At 40.3% G+C, this 21434-nt stretch overlaps 1 protein-coding gene across 2 annotated transcripts in view; it reads left to right on the plus strand.

The window, feature by feature from the left end:
* Positions 1–245: 245 nt before the first annotated feature.
* mtr (5-methyltetrahydrofolate-homocysteine methyltransferase) overlaps positions 246–21434 on the plus strand; it is a 60739-nt gene continuing 39550 nt past the window's right edge. The window contains exons 1-9 of one of the 2 annotated variants that reach the window (XM_048600766.1): positions 246–313; positions 3432–3511; positions 8495–8607; positions 9235–9375; positions 10555–10740; positions 13825–14004; positions 17236–17352; positions 17603–17743; positions 20816–20905. In XM_048600766.1, the coding sequence (XP_048456723.1) occupies positions 255–313; positions 3432–3511; positions 8495–8607; positions 9235–9375; positions 10555–10740; positions 13825–14004; positions 17236–17352; positions 17603–17743; positions 20816–20905 (1107 nt within the window). In that variant the 5' untranslated portion in view covers positions 246–254. Of the gene's footprint in view, positions 314–3431; positions 3512–8492; positions 8608–9234; positions 9376–10554; positions 10741–13824; positions 14005–17235; positions 17353–17602; positions 17744–20815; positions 20906–21434 lie in introns of those variants that run through there. The other variant, XM_048600765.1, reaches the window with a different exon arrangement.

The following is a 21434-nucleotide window of genomic DNA, read 5'->3' on the forward strand; positions in this document are numbered from 1 at the left end:
TTGAAGGGACTGACTCCAAGTTGGCTAGCCGCAACCAGTGTACTGTCCTCTAGTGAATAAAGGGTGACTTGGTGACGGGGCACTGGCCTCTGTGCAGTTATTTCAGTCACTCAGATCTCTCTGCATCTGAGAACTCTTGTTTTTTTTTGTTCTTTCTGCCAAAATTGACAATTTAACACTTTCCTATTTTGTACTCCAATTGTCAGATCTTTGCCTACTCTCTCATTACCTATCTGATTTTGCAGGAATTCGCCATGGATGGGCTAGTGAACATTGTTGGAGGGTGCTGTGGGACAACTCCAGCTCACATCCGGTAATTGCTGAATTGTTTAGTTTGCTGAAAATAGTTTAAATGCATGATCCTGAAGTGCTTAGGGATGCAATATAAGTTTCTCTATGTGGAAACATTTTTATTTAGTCAACTGCTATGAAGATATCTGTGGGGCAAAAATGGAATCTAGAAATGTGGACAATGTGTGCTTAGGATCATGTAGTGGAGTCAGACTCAGTTGAGGCCATCAAAAGAAATTACATGGTTACTTGAAAAGGAACAGTGTGTAGGGTTACAGAGAGAAAGAGGACAAGTTGCACTAAATGAGATGCTTATTTGGATAGCCAATACAGTTGTTATGGAACAGTTTGTTTTGTAATTCATTTCTGTGATAGCTGTGTAGTACGTAAATAGTGTGACTAAGTTCGCAGGTTGATTCAGCGAAAGTCAATATCACAGATTTTCCACAAGTCCATTTCTGGTCTTGGATTGCTGAACAGCAATATGACCAGTGCTTTCTCACATGGCAGATTAAAATGTCTTTTTAAGAATCTAGACCTGGATACAATCTACCTGCCTTTTGCTCATTTGCGACATTTTATTTGCAGGGAGGTTTTAAGTCTGAGTAGTGCAAGAAAAATACATCTTGCTATTTCCCTCTCCTTTGAAGGTTTAAGTAACTTCATTTCACCTTCATTACATCTGTATATTGGTTTTAAGCATGTAATGGGCAGAAAAATGACATAATTACTTGTTTCAGTATTTGGTGGGCATGAAATTAGAAGAGGATCTCAAAAATATATGAATCCATCTAAGATAGAAATAGGAGAGATAATTGGTATATTCATCATACTTAAAGGTGGGTGAAATGCATTTGTGTGCATTAAAATAAGTCAGCAAAGAGATAACATAGGCAATATTGCACAAATATAAAATTCATTAGAAAAGGGAAATTCATTGGAAATGAGAGGTCTTGCTGATCATCTGAATGCTATATTTAAAAAGGGAACTTGAACAAATCCATGCCCCTGTCTGGACCAGTGGTACTGAGGCGGAGATGATCGACAACATCACGTTCCTGAGAGTGATCATCACCAATAAACTGTCCTGGTCCACCCTTGTTGTCACTACGGTCAAAAAAGCACAACAACGCCTCTATTTCATCAGGAGACTAAGGAAATTCTGCATGTCCATAAAGACACTTACAAATTTGTATTGACGTATCACAGAGAAAACATCTTCTCTGGATGTGTCACAGCGTGGTTTGGCACCTGCTCGTCCCAAGCCCAAAAGAAACAATAGAGAGTTGTGAACATAACCAGTCCATCACGCAAACCAACCTCCCATCCATTGACTTTGTCTATAAATCCCACTGCATCAGGAAAGCAATCAACAAAATAAAAGAACCCTCCCACCCCAGTTATACTCTCTTTCATCCTCTTCCGTTGGGCCTAAGATATAAAAGTTTATATACACATACAAACAGATTCAAGAACAGCTTCTTCCCCGCTGTTTTTAGATTTTTGAATGGACCTCTTTAATGCTAATGTTGATCTCTCCCTCTCCATCTTCTCGGTAGCTGTAACGTTGTATCCTGCACTCTGTTCTGTTGCCTTGATGTACTTGTATCGTACAAGCTGCCTGTAAAGCACATAAGACAATACTTTTCACTGTACCTTGGTACACGTTAGAGTAATAAATCAAATCGAATCAAAAAAGTGGAATCCTTCTTGATTAGAAAATATCAAGACACTGAAAATGTCAAAAGATTGTTCGTACAGGTTTCAAAAGAAGTCATGCTTGACCAAACTTAGTGAATTATTTGAAGAAAAACAGAAAAGGTAAATAGATGTTATGAGGTAGGCATCTTATTTGGACTTTCAAAATACCTTCAACAAGCTGGTGCATGGTAAGCTTGTGTGAGGTGCTATATTTGCTTGCACTAGTCAAGCAAAGAAGGCTTCATTGGGTTAGGCTTGTGTGACAGGATGGGAGGTAACTACTTCCCTAAAGATTTGCTATAAAGAGATCTAGCCCCTGCCAAGAGACCAGCAGGGGACACAAAGCTCAGATTCAAGTATACTGCCAAAAGAAACATGGAAACCCTCCACATCAATCATAACAAGTGAGATGAGCGAACAGTCAATACTAATGGCAATGCATGTTGTGGGCAGAAAACTCCACGTGGCATGTGGTTTCAGTTGCTGCAAAGTAGACTCCAACCCTGCAAACAAAGCATCAGCAGAGATTATTCAGACAAAGAAACAATTTCATATGTAACACTTGACGCAGACTTTGCCTTTCCAGAATTAGCTTGTTCAGTCAATAAGGAGATTGTAACAGGTGATCTTATATGACCTCACCAAAGTTCTGTGAATGCATTTCTGTCACAAATGGAAGAATGGCAACTGCTGGTACATTTTGGTGGAAGTAGTGAGGAGTCCATATACTTTGGAAAATGTATCTAAATTGGGTAGAGGAGCAGAGGGTTTTGAAGATACAATTGCATAAATACTACAATTAGTGACACTGTGTGATGAGGCTCTTAAAAATAGCTAGCAAAGTGCTAGATTTCAGCTCTTGGAGTGTAATTAAGCAACAAGAGATTATGTCAAATTTATTTGAAGCTTTGGTTAGACCAGACTTTGAGTACTAGGAACAGTTCTGATCGCTTGAAAAAAAAAGGCATCGGAGCAGGTGCAAAAAAGATATATTTAATCAGCTTTGGGCTCTCTTTTCAAGAAAAAAGAAAATAGAAGTAACCTGATAAAAATATTTACGATTCTGTAAGGGTTTGAGAAAGGATATGTGGAGTAAATACTTTCACCTGCAGGGCAAACTCAGAGCTCGAGGTCATAAATATAAGATCATTGCTAACCAAATCCAATAGGAAATTCAGAAGAAATTTCTTTACCCATGGAATGACTGAAATGTTGATCTCACTACCATAAGGAGTAATTGAGGAGAATGTATTGGATGTATTTGAAGGGAAGCCAGATGGGGAAAGAAATTTTTAAAAATCCGAATAGGATTCGGCAATAAACATGGGAGGAGGCTTGCGTGGAGCATAAATACTAGCCAAATTACCCATTTCTTTGCTGTAAATACTACACAGTTACAGATTATTCTTATTTAATTAACGTTTTGCATCTTATTTTAGGGCAATAGCAGAAGCAGTCCAAAAATGTAGACCTAGAATTCCTCCTCCATCTGTTTTTGGAGACTTCCTGTTACTGTCAGGTAAATAGACAACCAGGTTGGTATGCTTATATATAAATACTAACAAACCTGTGTTCCATTCAATTGTAGTTCATCTGGAGGGTCAGGTACACACTGGAGCCAACTTTTGTCTTTGGTTGATTGAAAAACTAGATCAGTTTGGAAAACGTAAAGTTTTTACTCTGTTTCGTTTTTGAAGATAGGTTTGCCTTAAGGTACTGACACTAGTTAATTATTAGTTGATGACGTCATCAAAATTGCTCAAATAATGGTCTGAATTTTCCAGTCCCAGATAAGATTGGAGGCGGGGGTCTGGACAAATGGGTGTAATAACTCAGGAAATCGACTGCCGACTGGAAAGGAATATTTGTTTCCTCTTTATTGTTGAATACAAAAATAGAGCCACTAGTTGTGGTGTAGATAGGCTAGCCTCAACCCAGGACACACAGTTCTGCAGACTTATCCCTGGGTCTGCTTTATTCTCTAATCAGCCTGTTCAAAGATGTAATTACACACCTCTGGAGCAGTTGGGATTTGAACCCAGGCCTCCTAGTTCAGAGTTAGGGACACTTCAGTCTTTAGCAAGAAGTGCCAAATGGATGATCCATCTCAGCCTCCTCCACTGGTCTCAGCATTACAGATACCAGTCTTCGGCCAGTCGATTCACTCCACGTGCTATCAAGAAACAGTTGGAGGCACTGGATACAACCAAGGCTGTAGGCCCTGGCAAATTCTGGCAATGGTCCTGAAGACTTGCTCCAGAACTTGCTGTTCCTCTAGCCATGCTGTTCCAGTACAGTTACAACACTTGCGCCAACAATGCGGAAAATTTCCTAGGTATGTCCTGTACTCAAAACAAAAGCACAAATCCAACCTGACCAATTACCATCCCATCAGTCTACTGTTGATCGTCAGTAACGTGATAGAAAGTGTCATCACCAGTGCGATCAAAAAGCACCTGCTCAGTGATGTCCAGTTTGGGTTTTGCCAGGGCCACTCAGCTCCTGACCTAATTACAACCTTGGTTCAAACATGGTCAAGGGAGCTGAATTCCAGAGGTGAGGTGAGAGTGATGTGAAGGCTGCATTCAACTGAGCATTGCATCCAGGAGCCCTAGCAAAACTGGTACCAAAGGGTGTCAGGGGGCATTCTCTCCGCTGGTTGGAGTCATACCTGACACACCCACAATGTCCTGGGATACATCTGATCAGGTGCCAGAGATTCATATACTTTTTTTTTAAAAGAGCTCCAGAACTTCCCCTTCTGTAAAGTGGACTGTTTTCAAGACATTAGCATTTATTTCCCTGGGTTTTGTAGCCTCCATGTATTTCTCCATAGTAAGTACTGAGACAAATTATTCAGTGAGCATCTCTTACTTCTCCTGTGGTTCCACACGTGCACTACCTCATTGATCTTTAAGGGGCTGTATTCTCTCCCTATTTGCTCTTAATGTATTTGTGGAATCTCTTTGGATTATCCTTAAGCTTATCTACCAGACTATCTCATTTTCCCCTTTTTGCCCTCCTGATTTCCCTCGTAAGAATGCCCCTACTGCCCTTATACTCTTCAAGAGATGTGTATCATCTACAGCCATGGGTGAGGTGCCAAAGGACTGGAGGGTGGTTAATATTGTGCCCTTACTTAAGAAAGGCTGCAAGGAGAAGCCTGGGAGCTACAGACAAGGTGAATCTAACATCAGTATTGGGTAAGTTGTTTGAGGGGATTCTGAGGGATAGGATTTACTTGCATTTGGAGAGGCAAGGACTGATTAGGGATAGTCAGCATGGCTCTGTGCATGGGAAATTGCATCTTACAGACTTGGTTACATTTTTTGAGCACATGACCAAGAAGATAGATGAGGGCAGAGCTGTTGACATTGTCCATGTGGACTTTAGTAAAGTATTTGACAAGGTTCCACATGGTAGACTGGTTAGTAAAGTTAGATCACATGGGATTCAGGGAGAATTTGCCAGTTGGATACAAAATTCCTTGACAGTAGGAAACAAAAAGGGTTGTGTTTTAGAGTTTTTTTTTGGAATGGAGACCTGTGACCAGCGACATTCCACAGGGGTCAGTGCTGAGTCCATTGTTGTTTATCACTTATATAAAACAATTTGGATGAGAATTTAGGAAACGTGGTTTGCAAGATCGCAGATGACACCAAAGTTGGTGGTACAGTGGACACTGAAGAAGGTTATCAAAGATTGCAGAGAGATCTTGATCAATGGGCTGAGGAGTGGCTGATGGGGTTTAATTTGGATAAATGCGAGGTCTAGGTCTTACATTTTGGTAAGATTAACAAAGGCAGGACTTACACAGTTAATGATAGGGCCTTGGGGAGTATTGTCAAACGGAGAGACCTAGGGGTTCAGGTACATAGTTCTTTGAAAGTTGTGTCATACGTATGGTGGTAAAGAAGACATTTGGGCATGCTCGCCTTCAATCCTCAGACCATTGAGAATAGGAGTTGGGATGTCATGTTGTGGTTGCACAGGATGTTGGTGAGGGCACTTTTGGAGTACTGTGTACAGTTCTGATCACCCTGCTACAGGAAGGATATTATTAAATTGGAGAAGGTACAGAAAACATTTACAAGGATGTTACCAGGACGAGAGGGTTTGATATATAAGGAGAGGCTGGATAAGCTGGGACCAGTTTCACTGGAGCATAGGAGGTTGAAGGGTGACCTTTATAGAGATTTATGAAATCATGAGCGGCATAGATAAGGTGAATAGTAACTCCGCTTAGGGTAGGGGAGTTCAAAACTATGGGGCATATTTTTAAGGTGAGAGAAGAAAGATAGTAAAGGGACCGGAGGGACAACTTTTTCCACATAGAGGGTGGTTCATACGTGGAATCAACTGCCAGACGAAGTGGTAGATGCAAGTACAGTAACAATATTTAAAAGACATGAATAGGGAAGATTTAGATGGATATGGGTTAAATGCTGGCAAGTGGGATTAGTTTAATTTGGATAACTTGGTCGGCATGAATGTGTTGGACCAAAGGATCTGTTTCCATGCAGTATGACCCTATGACTCGGGTTAATGTCCTAGGCCCGACCGTCTTCAGCAGCTTCATCAATGACCTTGCCTCCACCATAAGATCAGAAGTGGGAATGTTTGCCAATGATTAAACATTGTTCAGCACCATTCGTGATTCCTCAGATACTAAAACTGTCCACGTTCAATGCAACAAGATCTGGACAATATCCAGGTTTGGGCTGGCCAAGTGGTAAGTAACATTCATGCCACAAAAATGCCAGGCAATGACCATCTTCATGTAACGATATTGTGGCTTTAAGAGGTGTATTTTGTCCTGGTTCTTTTATTTTTGAAGAGAGGTTTTGAGCCAGAGGTCGTGAGTTGTCTCTTCTAAGCCAATAAACTAAAGAGTTTATGAAGCCCTCAATTTTGTTTTAAATGGAAAGTTTTAAATGGATGCAGTATGAGTGGGTAGAATCAGGCTCCCACAGAACCAGGGTTTTAGTTTAGCTTTCAGTTGTTGGGATTTCAAAGTAAGCTGTAGAAGCTGTCGTACATCTCTCTCAGCCAAAATTTTCTCTTGGTGTTCTTTTCTCCTAGACAGAAGAAACACTGATATTTCACTGCATTTGCCTATGCCAAGGATTTGTTTATGGGATGTTACTGTATTGGAACAATTGCTATTTCATAGTTAAATAATCTAATATTCTGTTAAGTTTTCTAATAGAGTTAAAGTTATGCCAATTCTTCTTTCTTTTATTTGTATTTTAAATGTAGTGTAAGAATAACTTGTGTATTGCTTTAAGCATTGCTTTAAGCATTGTGGTGTGACCAGTTGAATCACATCTGGAACGCACCACCTTACACTTGCCTGTAAAATAAGATAAATGTTATGGCTAGGCTATCTCCTTGTTATATTTTGAGGGGCTTTGATCTGGTCCATAACATCCAAAAAGAGACAATCTGATCACTTCTCCTTGACAATGAATTACTACTATCAACATCCTCGGGGTTACCGTTGAACAGAAATTCAACTGGACTCACCACATAAACACAGTGGCTACAAGAGCAGGTCAGAGGCTAGGAATACTGTGACAAGTAACTCACCACTTGACACCCAAGAGCCTGTTTGCCATCTCCAAGACACAAGTCAGGAGTGTGGTGGAATACTCCCCACTTGCTTGGAAGGGTGCAGCTCCGACAACATGAAGAAGCTTGACATCATCCAGGACAAAGCAGCAGTTTGTATGCACTGCAGAAATTTACCAAAGCTCCTTAGACAGCACCATCCAAATCCACAACCACTTCCACCTAGAAGGACAAGAGCAGCAGTTACATGACAACATCACTACCTGAAAGTTCACTCCAAAGCTGCTCACCATTCTGACTTGGAATTATTTCCATGTTGCTTTACTGTTGCTGGGTCAAAATCCTGGAATTGCCTTGCTTAAGGGCATTGTAGGTCAACCAATAGCACGTGGACTGCAGCAGTTCAAGAAGGCAGCTTGCCACCACCTTCTCAACGGTCAACAAGGGATGAGCAATAAATGCTGGCCAGCCACCCACGCCCATGTTTCACAAGATGAATTTAAAAAATACTTACCACAGAAGCCCCCCTGGGTCTGCTTTGTTTTATTTTAACCTATTTTTCTAAACAACCTGTTGAGAGATATTGTTATACACCTCTGGAGTAGGTGGGACTTGAACCTTGCCTCCTCTGGTCCAAAGGTAGAGACACTACCACTGCACCACAAGAGCACCCCGGGTCTACTTTATGTAGGGGTCCCAATAAGTTGATCTAATGTATTGCTTCAATGTTAGTAGTTATGAAGCAAATATATTTAATTTTGCGGTGCATTTGATTCATGTTGCAGTGCACAACAGTAGCCATGAATTAGATATTACATAGAAAAATTGATGTAATACTATTTCTATCTTATTCTGCTTGCTTCACTCTGTTGTGCCCCTCCTTACATTTAGCAAGCATCTTAAATTTGTTTTATGATGTCTTCTTTTTTAGGTCTTGAACCTTTTAAAGTTGGACCTTATACCAACTTTGTCAATATTGGAGAACGTTGCAATGTAGCAGGATCTAGAAATTTTGCTAAACTTATAATGGCAGGTAATTATGAGGTAAAGTGCATCTTAACTTTCATTGCTGTAAATGTGTGTTGTTTAAGTACTTAATTCAGTTTCTATAAATCCATAGTGCCTCAAACTGAAAAAGGTCAGGTGCTTGAACATCAACGTTGCAATGCAAAGGAAAAGGATGAATTTGCTTAAATCTCATTTTAGTCTGATACATGGATTACTGTTATACCTGCACATCCCAGAAGGAGTAGGAGGAAGATCTTATTGTACCTGTTTACTTCTGGTAGTCAGTGGACAAATATACAAATTGGGATACATCTTATACGTAGCTTTAGTGCTCGCACTGGACCTGATATTGGAATTACGCTACAGCTTTCCTAACATTGTGCTCCTAACATTGAGCAAAAATGGCATTGTGACTGCATCTGAAGAATACAGTCAGAAAAATAGTAATGATTTAAATTGCAAATCTTAATTAAAGGATTTTTTTTTTAAAGCCATGTAGTAAAGTCTGTGGCACTTACAAAGAAAATGTGCCACTTTTTATAGAACTAAATTACCAACACTTCATGGATGATTGAAGATGGATAGTGGGTTGACATGTTATTTTGTATATAACATTAAAGACTAAGTAGTAGTTACTTAACTGTCATTTGATCCTAATTGTAGGAAGCCTTGAATGTAGCAAAATCACAAGTAAAAATGGGAGCCCAAATCCTGGACATCAACATGGATGATGGAATGTTAGATGGCAAGAGTGCTATGATCAGATTCTGCAACCTTGTAGCAACAGAACCAGATATTGCCAAGGTTCGTACAAAATCGCCTAAAAGCAATTATTACTCTTAAAAATCCAACTGAGCAGGAAAATAATGAAAGACACGTGTTTGACCAGAATCTCTATTTCAGTTGTGTTAATAAATGTTAATTGACCATGTTGTTTCCATGAGCTTAATCTTACTATTGTTGATACTTAAAATGATGAAGACTCTTGTGGCGCTATGTTATTGTCCCTACCTCTGAATCAAAATGCCAGAGTTCAAGTTCTGCCTGTTCCAGAGCATTTCTGAACAGATTGATTAAAAATATCACAAAAGACAGTGAAATGGGTAGACATTTGGCAGATAAAATTAAATTTTAGGGAAGTATGAAGTGATTCATTTTGGTAGGAAGAACAAGAATAAGCAACATAAAATAAAGGATGCAATTCAAAAGGGGTGCAAAAGCAGAGAGACCTGGAGTATATGTGCACAAATAATTGAAGGTGGGAGGACCAGCTGAGAAAGCTGTTCATAAAGCGTAGGGCATCCTTGGTTTAATTAATAAGGGGATAGAATACAAAAACAAGGCAGTTATGATAAACCTATATAAAACATTGATTCAGGCTTGGGTGGAGTATTACATCCAGTTCTGGAACACCACACTTTGGAAGGATGTGAAGGCATTAGAGACAGTGAACAGATTTATGAGAATGATTCCAGGGATGAAGAATTCCGATTACAAGAATAGATGGGAGAGGTTGGCGAACTGGACAAGGGGAAAATGGAGAGGAATTTTGGTAGACATATTCAAACTTAAGACCGGTCAGAACAGACATGATCGGGCAAAACTGTTCCCATCAGTTGACGGATTGAAAACCATGGGACACAGATTTAAGGTAATTGGCAAAACAAACAATGATGATATGAGAATAATCTTCTCCAAGCTGTAGCAAGTGGTTAGGATCTGGAATGTACTGCATGAAAACATGATGCAGACAGATTCATTTGTGGCTTTCAAGAGTAGTTTGGGTAATTATCTGAAGAGAAACAAATTGCATGGTTACGGAGCAGCAGGGAAAAGGCAGGTGTGTGGGACTAGGTGAGTTGCAGTTGTTGGAAGCCAGTATGAGCACAATAAGGCGAGTGGCCTCCTCCTGTGCTGTAACTATTCTATGCCTGTTAAACAACTTAGGCTAACAGGAAGTACATGTATGCTTTTCTGTCAAAGGTTCCATTGTGCATTGATTCTTCCAATTTCGCTGTGATTGAAGCGGGGTTGAAGTGCTGCCAGGGCAAATGTGTTGTAAATAGCATCAGTTTGAAGGACGGTGAGGAAAACTTTCTGGAAAAAGCACACATCATTAAACGCTTTGGGGCTGCTGTTGTAATAATGGCATTTGATGAGAAAGGTCAGGTAAGAGAGTTGAATTAAACAGCAACATGTAGTTATAATTTCCTTGCATTCTTCAGCAATTCTTAGATTTAACTTGATCTTATTAAATTACATTTTTTCAGTTAGTTTTATCATTTAGTTTTACTTTTATTTTCTAATCGGAGAGCAAGAAGTTAATGAATATTTTATTGCAATTTATCAACCTGCACAATGGTTCCAAGAGAAATATGATGGTAATCATTTATCAGGATCTCAGTTCAGGATTCAAGAAATTAAAGTAGGAGAAAAGAGAGTGGTGAAATTATGTTCCGCCTCCTGAAGTTGGCGCAACATCTATTATTGGAATATGAAACAGATGTTTATGGGTGATGGAGCATTAATTGGCTGGAAACAAGACTCCTGCCCCTCACTCGGGAGGTAGTGTCACCTTCAGGGAGCTGCCAGCCAGTGTGATTGGCCAGAAACTCTGTATTTGATTCTATGATTCCAAGTCTTAGTGCCAGGTTGATGGCAAACATGAAGGTCTCTCGACAGAGATGGGAATAGAAGCAAAGGGGAGTGAGGGTTGATATATACAGGTAGTTCTCCTATAACGCAACAGTCGCATTCCTGCGTGACCTGGCACTATAGAAAATCACGCTATAGGGAAATCGCTACAGAACATTATTATACCTGTAGAGCAGAAAGTTTGCGTTCTCCAGATAGTGTCCACTATTCATCAATCGCGTTACAGCCAATTCGCGTTATCAAAACACGCATTATAGCAGAACTACCTGTATTGACAAGAGCATGCTTAAATTGTTGCACCCGGCTAGGGCAGACCTTGATGGGAAAGGGAGTCTATCTGGAAAGGGAGTCAATGCGGGAGGCTCTCACCCCCTTCCCACCCAAGGCTTCAACTGGGTGACCTGCCAGATTTCCATCTATCTCCCTGACCACGCCCACGAGCCTCAAAATTGAGGTCAGGCAGGTGGCCCATTAATTGGCCTCTTAAGTACCAGCTTCACATAATTGAAGTCAGATGGAGGGTGGCATGAGGGCTACCTGTGGAATATTTTGGGATCTCTATATTGCAAGCCCTACATTAGGGGACCTTAAAATTCTGCCCATGAAGTTTATGCTCAGGAGGATGATGACACCTAGTGGCAAAATGCATTACCATATCAAACTGCGCACAGTAAATTCGTTTAACACTGACCCAATTGGCATTGTTTCCCTTTAATGGGGTCTGACATCGCAAGATTCATTTCAACATTGTTTCCCACCAGTCGAACAAATGCCATGCAGCCCAATTGGTGTTACATTGGAGCAGCTTGTTCTACAAATCTCTCCCTGTTCCCAACCCTGTGACTTGAGGTTTCTCCCCATGCCTAATCCACCTGCTTGTGGCTTCCTCCTGTCCCTGACCCTCTGACTTGAGGCCTCTTTAGTCCCTCCAAATTTCTGACCCTTTGACTTAGCCTTTCTCCATTCTTCGTCCTTCTCCCTGTGAATAAATCTCTAAACTGTCCACATGCCTGACCCATCAATGAGCATCTTTTGCTCGTCCCTGATCCTTCAACTTGTGGCGTCTTCAGCCCCTCCCCATTTCTGACCATTCAAATTCTTCACCCAAAGGGTTGTGAATCTGTGGAATTTCCTACCCGGTGAAGTAGTTCTCATTGAATGTTTTTACAGCTAAGATAATTTTTTGAACAATAAAGGAATTTAGCGTTATGGTGGGATTGTGGGTAAGTGGAGCTGGGGCCGTGAAGAGATCAGCCACGATCTTACTGAATGGCAGAGTGGGCTCGAAGGGCTTGTTGGCTGCCTCTTGCTCCTAGTTCTTAGGTTCAACTTGTGGCCCCTCCCCAGCCTATCTCTCCAACCTTGACCTTCCAACTTGTGACCTTTCCCAGTCCCTGACTCTCTACCTTGTGATCATCTTCTCATGATGAACTTCTCACTCCCTGATTCACCCTCTTGCCTTTGTCTCTCAAATATGTATTCCATTCAAGATTCAGATCTGATTGGAAGGCCGAGATCCTGGTTTGTAAAAGTATACAACTGGACTTCATGCAATCCATTTTTTTTTTTAGAAAATTACTGTCAAAACTGCTCCTCCTACCTCTCCCCTCTAATCTCCAGAGCTCATGCTCACAGTCAGAGGGATGAGGACAGAGACAGGCTGCAGATTGGAGAGTCAGGTCGAGGAAGAGACCGGGACCAGGGTAGGGGGGAATTGGTGATAATATGCAGCTTGATGATATGTTGAAAAGCAGGATTGGCTGCAAGAGGGAAGTACTGGAAATATAAATTTACATTCTTTATATTTTTAACTTTATTCAGTTAAAATACATATTTCATTTGTCAATTTATTTCAACTTAAAAACAAAATACTTTTTTTAAAAATATATGAAAGGTCCAATAGAACCCAATTACAGCTTTTACATTGGTTTTAATATGAAAATGTGATTCACTTCAAGTCATGATTTTCAGGAATACAACCGCCACTTTAAGTGAAGATTTTGCACTGTGGTGAAATTCAGTGGGAACATTGTGCCGTCAGGGTTAGGGATGGGCAGGTATGGGAGCTTGCTTTTGAGTGTGCAGTTTCTCAGAGGATCTAGAGTTTACAGGCCATTGGTTTCTGTCCTCAACTGTATGCAAAGATAATGCACCGTCTCTGAAAATTTAGTGCTGTCAATGTTTTAATTCAGCATGTCTCACATCAATCTATCTGTAACATGACATATGTAGTATTACAGGCAGAAATCCAAGAGAAGTTCTTTGGGATTCCAATTGTTTTTTATAGTCTCTTAATGTGAAGTGGTCCAAGACATTGTGCAGAAGTGACTGTATATTTGAGGCAGCTGTTGGTAATTTTGAACGATAAGTTTGTCATGTATGAATTGCAAGCTAGCATTTTGACACAAGCTGTCACACATTTATAAACAAAATGGTCTCAGTTTCTCAAGTTGTAACTTGAAGGGTACAGTGTAATCATGTTCAGAAATTATACTCCAATAAATGAACTATTGCAAGTTAATATATGTCAGTTGACAGCTGAATAGTTAGAGATTAAACAGAAAGAAATCTTAAGTACGGTTTGTGTTCCCTCATTAGGCAACTGAGATTAAAGATAAAGTGGAAATATGTACGAGAGCCTATGCCCTGCTTGTGAACAGGGTGAAATTTAATCCAAATGATATAATATTTGATCCAAATATACTGACAATTGGAACTGGAATGGAGGAGCATAGTCTGTATGCTGAAAACTTTATCAAGGCTACTTCAATTATAAAGGTAAGTGTACATTATCAAGTACTTAAAAATTACAGCAAGCAGCTGAGATCAGAGTATAACAAAATTGAACTGTTGAATAGGTGCTTTATCTCTGCCTTTACAGCAGGAAAAGGTAATGGTCTGATTTCAAAAAAAGGTCAGTATGTGAATGAAGCTGTTCATAAAATGTACAATAGCCAGTGTTTAGACAATGAATCCTGACAAAGCAAATCTGGATCATAAATTATGTTATGGACCAGACCAAACCCCCTCAAAACATGTCAATGAGATAGCCTTGATCCTAACTTTTAAAGGCAAGTGTATTGCATTCCAGATGCAATTTGATTGGTCAAACTATCAGGCTTGAAGCAGAACTCACTTTATTCATATGCTACAAGTAAAATACAGACAAAATAAAGTAAAATAATGGGCTTAACTTTAACTCTGTCAAAATACTTAACAAAATAATAAACAACTCATTAACTGTTTCAATACAGTAACTTCCATAAGCACACAAAAACAGAAATTGCTAGAAAAGCTCAGCAGGTCAGGCAGCATCTGTGGAGAGAAACCAAGCTGAAGTTTCAGGTCCAGTGACCCTTCCTCAAGCACACCTTTAGCAAACGCATTTAGATTGTCTATTTCAGCAGCAGGAAATAGAACCCCAGCTTTTTAGCTGTAGCAGAGAGAGGAAAAAGAGCTTCCACATCCAGCTTCAAGAGGGGTCAGTTAGCTTAGCTGACTGGATGGCAGATTTGCAATGCAGAGTGACAGCAACAGCGTGGGTTAATTCCTGCATTGGCTGGGGTTACAATGGATGACTCAGCTTCTCAATGGGACGGCACAGTGGCTCAGTGGTTAGCACTGCTGCCTTACAGCACCAGGGACCTGGGTTCAATTCCACCCTCGGGCGACTGTCTGTGTGGCGTTTGCACATTCTCCCGTGTCTGTGTGGGGTTGCTCTGGTTTCCTCCCACGGTCCAAAGATGTTCAGGCTGTATGGATTGGCCATGCTAAGTTGCCCATAGTGTTCAGAGGTGTGTTGATTAGGTGGGTTAGAGGGGGATGGGTCTGGGTGGGATGTTTTGACGGTCAGTGTGGACTTGTTGGGCTAAAGGGCCTGTTTCCACACCATAGGGATTCTGTGATGTGACCCCAGCAACTGCTACTGAAAGCTAAACTAAAAATCCTGGTCCTGTGGGAGCTTGACCCCAACCATTTGGCCTTTCTATTGTTCAAACATTTGAAAAAAAAAATCCCCAAGGCTTCTCAATCCACTTAGTTTATTGGCTTTGAACAGCCTGCTCAGTACCTCTGTCTCAACCTCTCTTCATTTTAAAAAAAAAAGGACAAAATACACCTCTTAAAGCCATAGTATCATCACAATTACCGGAGTTTACAAATGCACTTCAACATTTGCTAAAAGAAACCTAATTAAATTGAATAGACCAGCCATATAAATACTGTAGATACAGGAGCAGATCAGTGGTCAGCAATTATGCAGAAAATAACTCGCCTCCTGACTCCCCAGTGTTTGTCTATCATGTATAAGTTACAAGTTAGAACTTTGGATTACTATCTGTTTGCCTGGTTGAGTGCAGCTCCAACAGCACTCAAGAAACTTGACACTATTCAGGACAGAGCAGCCCCCTTTATGGGGTGATTTTAACATCCCTCTACCCAGTGAAAACTAGGTTACATCTTTGCTACTGTCTGATCATTATTTCAGTGATAAGAATGGGTTAGTTCCGTTAATTTGAACTAACTTTTTGGACGCTAACAAATGTTTGAGGGGTCATCTTCATAACGGTCATTGAAGGAAAACTTCACCTTTTGTTGACTTTGTTGAAATCAAGTAGTTAATCTGATCTTAATACTAAGAAGTAACTATTTCAATGTGCATGGCAACACGGCTTAGGTCATGGTCTTTGTGCCTGTGTTTAGCGAATGAGATGTACCAAGTAATTGTTTTGGTTTGACTAATTATCCCATTTTAATCTTAATCCCAATGTTTACTGTCTCACTTTTTATTCCTCATGAAGACTGCTAACTTGTGCAAACCATTCTTTTTAATCTCTGAACAAGCTGATTATATTTGACCTTGATGTTACACCATCCACTCTGTCACATCATATTGCTGTTCCCAATATAATTATTTTAATCAATATGTTCAGACATATTATGACACACCTCTGATGCAGATGGTACTTGAATGTGGACCTTCTGCCTCAAAGATAGACTACCGTTGCACTACAGGTACCCTTCCGTCCTCAATGTAGATATTTTTAATCAACCTGTTCAGATATGCTGTGACACACATCTGGAGGAGGTGGGCCTTGAATCCATGTCTCCTGGCCCAGAGGTAGTGACATTGGCATTGCGCCGAAAGAGACCTTTAAAAACATGTTAGTGGACCAGATCAGTTTTATACCAGTCAACAGTGCTCACCATTAGGCTAGTTTTTTTAAAAATTGGATTCAAGTTTCACAACCTGCCATGAGGCAATTTGAACTAATGTCCGGAACATCAGCTTGGCCCTCTAGATTGCTAGTCCAGTGACATTACTGCTACCCCACTACTTCCTCAAAGATGGGCTTCATTGTGTAGATTTTTTTTAATCAATCTTTTCAGATGTATTATGATATATGTCTGGACTTGAAAGTGAATCTTTCGACCCAGAGATGGGCACACTACCACTGCACCACAAGAGGTGAATATAGTTATTTTAAGTCAGTCTGTTCAGATATGTTATGACACACTTCCAGGGCAGGTGGGCCTTGAACCCAGATGTCTGGCCCAGAGGAACACTATTACTATACCACAAGAGCCCCATTATTAATATAGGTATTTTTAATCAACCTATTCTGACTTCTTATGACACATTTGGAGCATTTGGGACTTCTAGCCTGGAGCAACTCCTGAGTGTTATTCCTTGTTGTTCATATCTAATTCTGTTAATGGGATGCTAAATACTTAAACATTAAAGGTAATGACACAGACAAGTGTTGTGAACTAATTATTTAATTGTATTCAAATATATATGAAAAAAAAGCCAGGAGATGACTTAGTTTTATGATGTGTGGTTGGTTGAAATAAATCTCTAATTAGAAAGTGTATGCCTACATTTTATCTAGTGTAAAGCACTCAAGACTCATAAATAGTATGCTCTAAGTGTTATCTTTTCATTCTAATTATTACCTGTCTTCACACCTCTATTGCTAATTGTTTGTTGTATTGAATTTTTTTCACTAGAGGAAGTTATCTGGTGCTAGAATAAGTGGAGGCCTTTCTAATTTGTCCTTTTCATTTCGAGGAATGGAGATGATTCGTGAAGCCATGCATAGTGTGTTCCTTTACCATGCTATAAAGGTAGAAAATTATTTTTTTCCAATATACCAATTCCATCAGTTTGGATAGTAATATCAACAACTGTTAAATTTAAATATAATTTATGGTTATAGTTTGACCTTTTGTAAAACATAACTATAAGGAATGTTAATATAACTGTGATTATCGTATTAGTCATTTACCTGTTGTAATTTAGTGTGCTTGTTGATCTTTATTCCCTGATGTAATTTACTCAGTCTGCATCTGCAACGTTTGTTATAAATCTCTTTAGGCCGGGATGGATATGGGAATTGTGAATGCAGGAAAGTTGCCTGTCTATGATGACATAGACAAAGAACTTCTGGAGCTGTGTGAGAATTTGATCTGGAACAAAAATCCTGCAGCTACAGAGAAATTATTGCAATATGCACAGGTAAGAATATTGAACAGGAATAATACTTACTTATTGAAATTGTTCATTGTCAAAAATAGACCACTGAATGATACTGGCAGCCATGAGCATGCTTTATTTTGCTAAAATCATCAATTTGTGATGCATATTTTGCTGTTGTGTGCTGTATATAAAAGGGAACTTGTCTTCATCTGACAAGTTGACAAAGCCAAATGTGGAGGTAACTAGACTCATTCAAAGCTTGGATAAAGAGATGATTTTTAATGAGGTCATTAAAAGAGGATGGAGAAGCAGAGAGAAATCAAGTTTAAGACTCAAGCAGCTAATGGCATGGTCATCAATGGTGGGTCACAGGGAGTGAGGGATGTGCAATTTCCATATTCATAGAAGATCATAGAATCCCTACAGTGTGGAAACAGGCCGTTCGGCCCAACAATTCCACAACGACCCTTGGAGCATCCCACCCATTCCCCGTAACACACCTAAGCTACACATCCCTGAACACTACGGGCAATTTAGCATGGCCAAACCACCTAACCTGCACATCTTTGGACTGTGGGAGGAAACCGGAGCACCCGGCAGAAACCCACGCAGACACGGGGAGAATGTGCAAACTCCACACAGACAGTCACCCGAGGGTGGAATCAAACCCGGGTCTCTGGCGCTTGGAGAGTTGTAAGGATATGAGTGAATTTAACTACACAGATGGAAATTTATAAGACCATAAGATATAGGAACAGAATTAGGCTATTCAGCCCATTGAGTCTGCTTCACCATTCGATCATATTCGATGTGTTTCTTAACCACATTCTTATCCCTTGCTAATCAAGAATCTGTCTATCTCTGTCTTAACTACAGTCAATGACTTGGCCTCCATCGGCCTCTGTGGCAATGAGTTCCATAGATTAACTACTCTCTGGCTGAAGAAATTCTTCCTTATCTCTGTTCTAAAGGGTTGTCCCTTCATTCTGAGTTCTGCCCTGGCGTCCTGGTCTCCCCTATTTGTGGAAACATCTTTTTCACGTCCACTCTATTCAGGTCTCTTAGTATTCTGTAAGTTTCAATCCAATCTCATCCTTCTAGACTCTGATCAATTGCAGAACCAGAGTCCTAAACCACTCTTTATATGAAAAACCCGTCATCCTCAGGATCATTCTTGTAAACCTCCTCTGGACCTGCTCCTGCACCAGCACATGCATCCTTAGATATGGGACCAAGAACAGTTCACAATGTTCCAAATGAAGTCTGACCAGACCCTTATACAGCCTCAGCAGTACATCTCTGCTCTTGTATTCTAGCCCTCTTGAAACGAATGTTAACATTGCATTTGCTTTCCTGACCACCAACTGAACCTGCGTGTTAACCTCAAGAAAATCCTGAACTAGGACTCCCAAGTCTCTTTGTGCTTCAGATTTCCAAAGCCTTTCCCAATTTAGAAAATAATCTGTGCATTTATTTTTCCTACCAAAGTGCATAACCTCACACTTACCCGTGTTGTATTCCATCTGCCACTTCTTTGCCCACTCTCCTAACTTAACCAAGTCCTTCTGTAGACTCCCTGCTTCCTTAGTGCTACTGTCCCTCCGCTTATCTTTGTGTCGTTTGCAAACGTAGCAGCAATGCCCTCAGTTACTTTGTCCACATTGTTAATGTGATCCCAGGCCCCTGCAGAACTCCACTAGTCACCGGCTACCATCCTGAAAAAGACCCCTTTATCCCTACTCTCTCCCTTCTGCCAGTCAGCTAATCCTCTATCCATGCCAGTACCTTGCCCTAACCCAATGGGCTCTCATCTTATTTAGCAGCCTCCCGTGCAGCACTTTGTCAAAGGCCTCTGGAAATCCAAATGGGTCACATCGATTGGCTGTCCTTTGTCTAACTTGTCTTCTTAACTCCCCAAAGAATTCTAATAGATTTTTCATGCATAATCCACCTCACCCCGCCCCCCCCACCACCGCCCTCTGACAATGCCTTGCTGGCTCCGCTCTACTTTATCACGCACTCCGCAATCTTGTCCTTAATAATGGACTCTAAAATCTCACTAACAACCAAAAACAGGTTAACTGGCCTATAGTTTTCTGTCTTCTACCTCCCTCCTGTCTTAAACAGCTGTGTTAAAGTAGACATTTTCCAGTTCCCTGGGACCCTCCCTGACTCTAGTGATTTCTGAAAGATCATTACCAATGCCACTGCAATCTAATGGGAAACCAGGCGATGTTGTAGGTCATCAAGAGTAGAGCTAATAAGTGAATTAGGTTACATGGAGTAATGTGCGAAAATAAAAATCCCAGCCCCATTTGATTCATGTTCTCCCCCCACCCGCCTCTTAAAACAAAGAGCAAGTCTCGATGTTCAATCAAAAGCATTGTGGAATATTGCAGCATAGCACTTTCTGCGTAAAAATATGGAGCTTATCAGGAAGAATTGATTTGATTCCAGTCTTCCATTGGCAAATATGTCATTGTGAATTAACCTTATCCCAAAGAATCCCAGTTTACGTAAAAAGTCATAATTAAAATGTTTCTAACAGTAATTATGATACCAATAACAAATGCATTTTAAAATTCTTTAGGAATTTCTCACAATACCAAAATATCCAGTGAAATATGGGTTCTCACACACCATGACAAGCATCTGCATGATAATAGAGCAGTTAATCGTTAGTGCTTATGGTTATAAATGGGCAAAAAGTTGTGGCGTTGAAGGTAGTTGAAGGTAATAATAGATGATTAAATCGATTCATAATATCAGTGGCAAGTCAAAATTCATTATTAAATTTGGAGAACAAAAATCTATTTGGATGGGATTCAGTAGGTACAGTGCTAGTTTTTAAACGTGTTCTAACATTGGTACAAATTTATATCATACTGCTAATCAGTGTTGTGTTTTACCACTTCTCCCCTGGAGAGATTTTGTTCAGGACATTTCCAGCTTTTCTGAGCAAAGAAAAGTTATGCCATGGTTCCTTCATTAAGTACATTTCATTTTACCCAGTTAAACATAAGCAGCAATCTTAAATGGATCCTGAGAAGTCATTGATATATGCTGATTTACTGTGTCTTGATAAACTATACTGTGGCTCGTTGTTTTCAGAATCATACCACTGGTGGGAAGAAAATTATGCATACTGATGAATGGAGGAATGGTTCTGTTGAGGAACGGCTTGTACATGCTCTAATTAAGGTAAATGCTTGAATATGTGTGGGATTGTGGGTGGCACAGCTTGAATGGAAGAGATTTGGGATTTCCAATGGCAATAAAATGTACTATGTAAACTGAAGCTTCTTTTTTTCTTTTGACCTCTCTCTGTCTTTCTTTCTGTCTCTCTCTCTCTCTTTCTTTCTGTCTGTCTCTCTCTCTCTCTTTCTTTCTGTCTGTCTCTCTGTCTCTCTCTTTCTGTCTCTCTGTCTCTCTCTTTCTGTCTCTCTGTCTCTCTCTCTTTCTGTCTCTCTGTCTCTCTCTTTCTGTCTCTCTCTCTCTCTCTTTCTGTCTGTCTCTCTCTCTTTCTGTCTGTCTCTCTCTTTCTGTCTGTCTCTCTCTTTCTGTCTCTCTCTCTCTTTCTGTCTCTCTCTCCCTCTCTGTCTGTCTCTCCCTCTCTGTCTGTCTCTCTCTCCTTCCTTTTCTCTCTCTCTTTCTCACTCGCTCTCTCTTTCTCGCTCTCTTTTTCGCTCTCTTTTTCTCTCTCTCTTGCTCGCTCTCTTTTTCTCTCTCT

The sequence above is a fragment of the Rhincodon typus genome, chromosome 9, assembly GCF_021869965.1.
Source record: "Rhincodon typus isolate 14 chromosome 9, sRhiTyp1.1, whole genome shotgun sequence".
NCBI classification, from domain to species: domain Eukaryota; kingdom Metazoa; phylum Chordata; class Chondrichthyes; order Orectolobiformes; family Rhincodontidae; genus Rhincodon; species Rhincodon typus.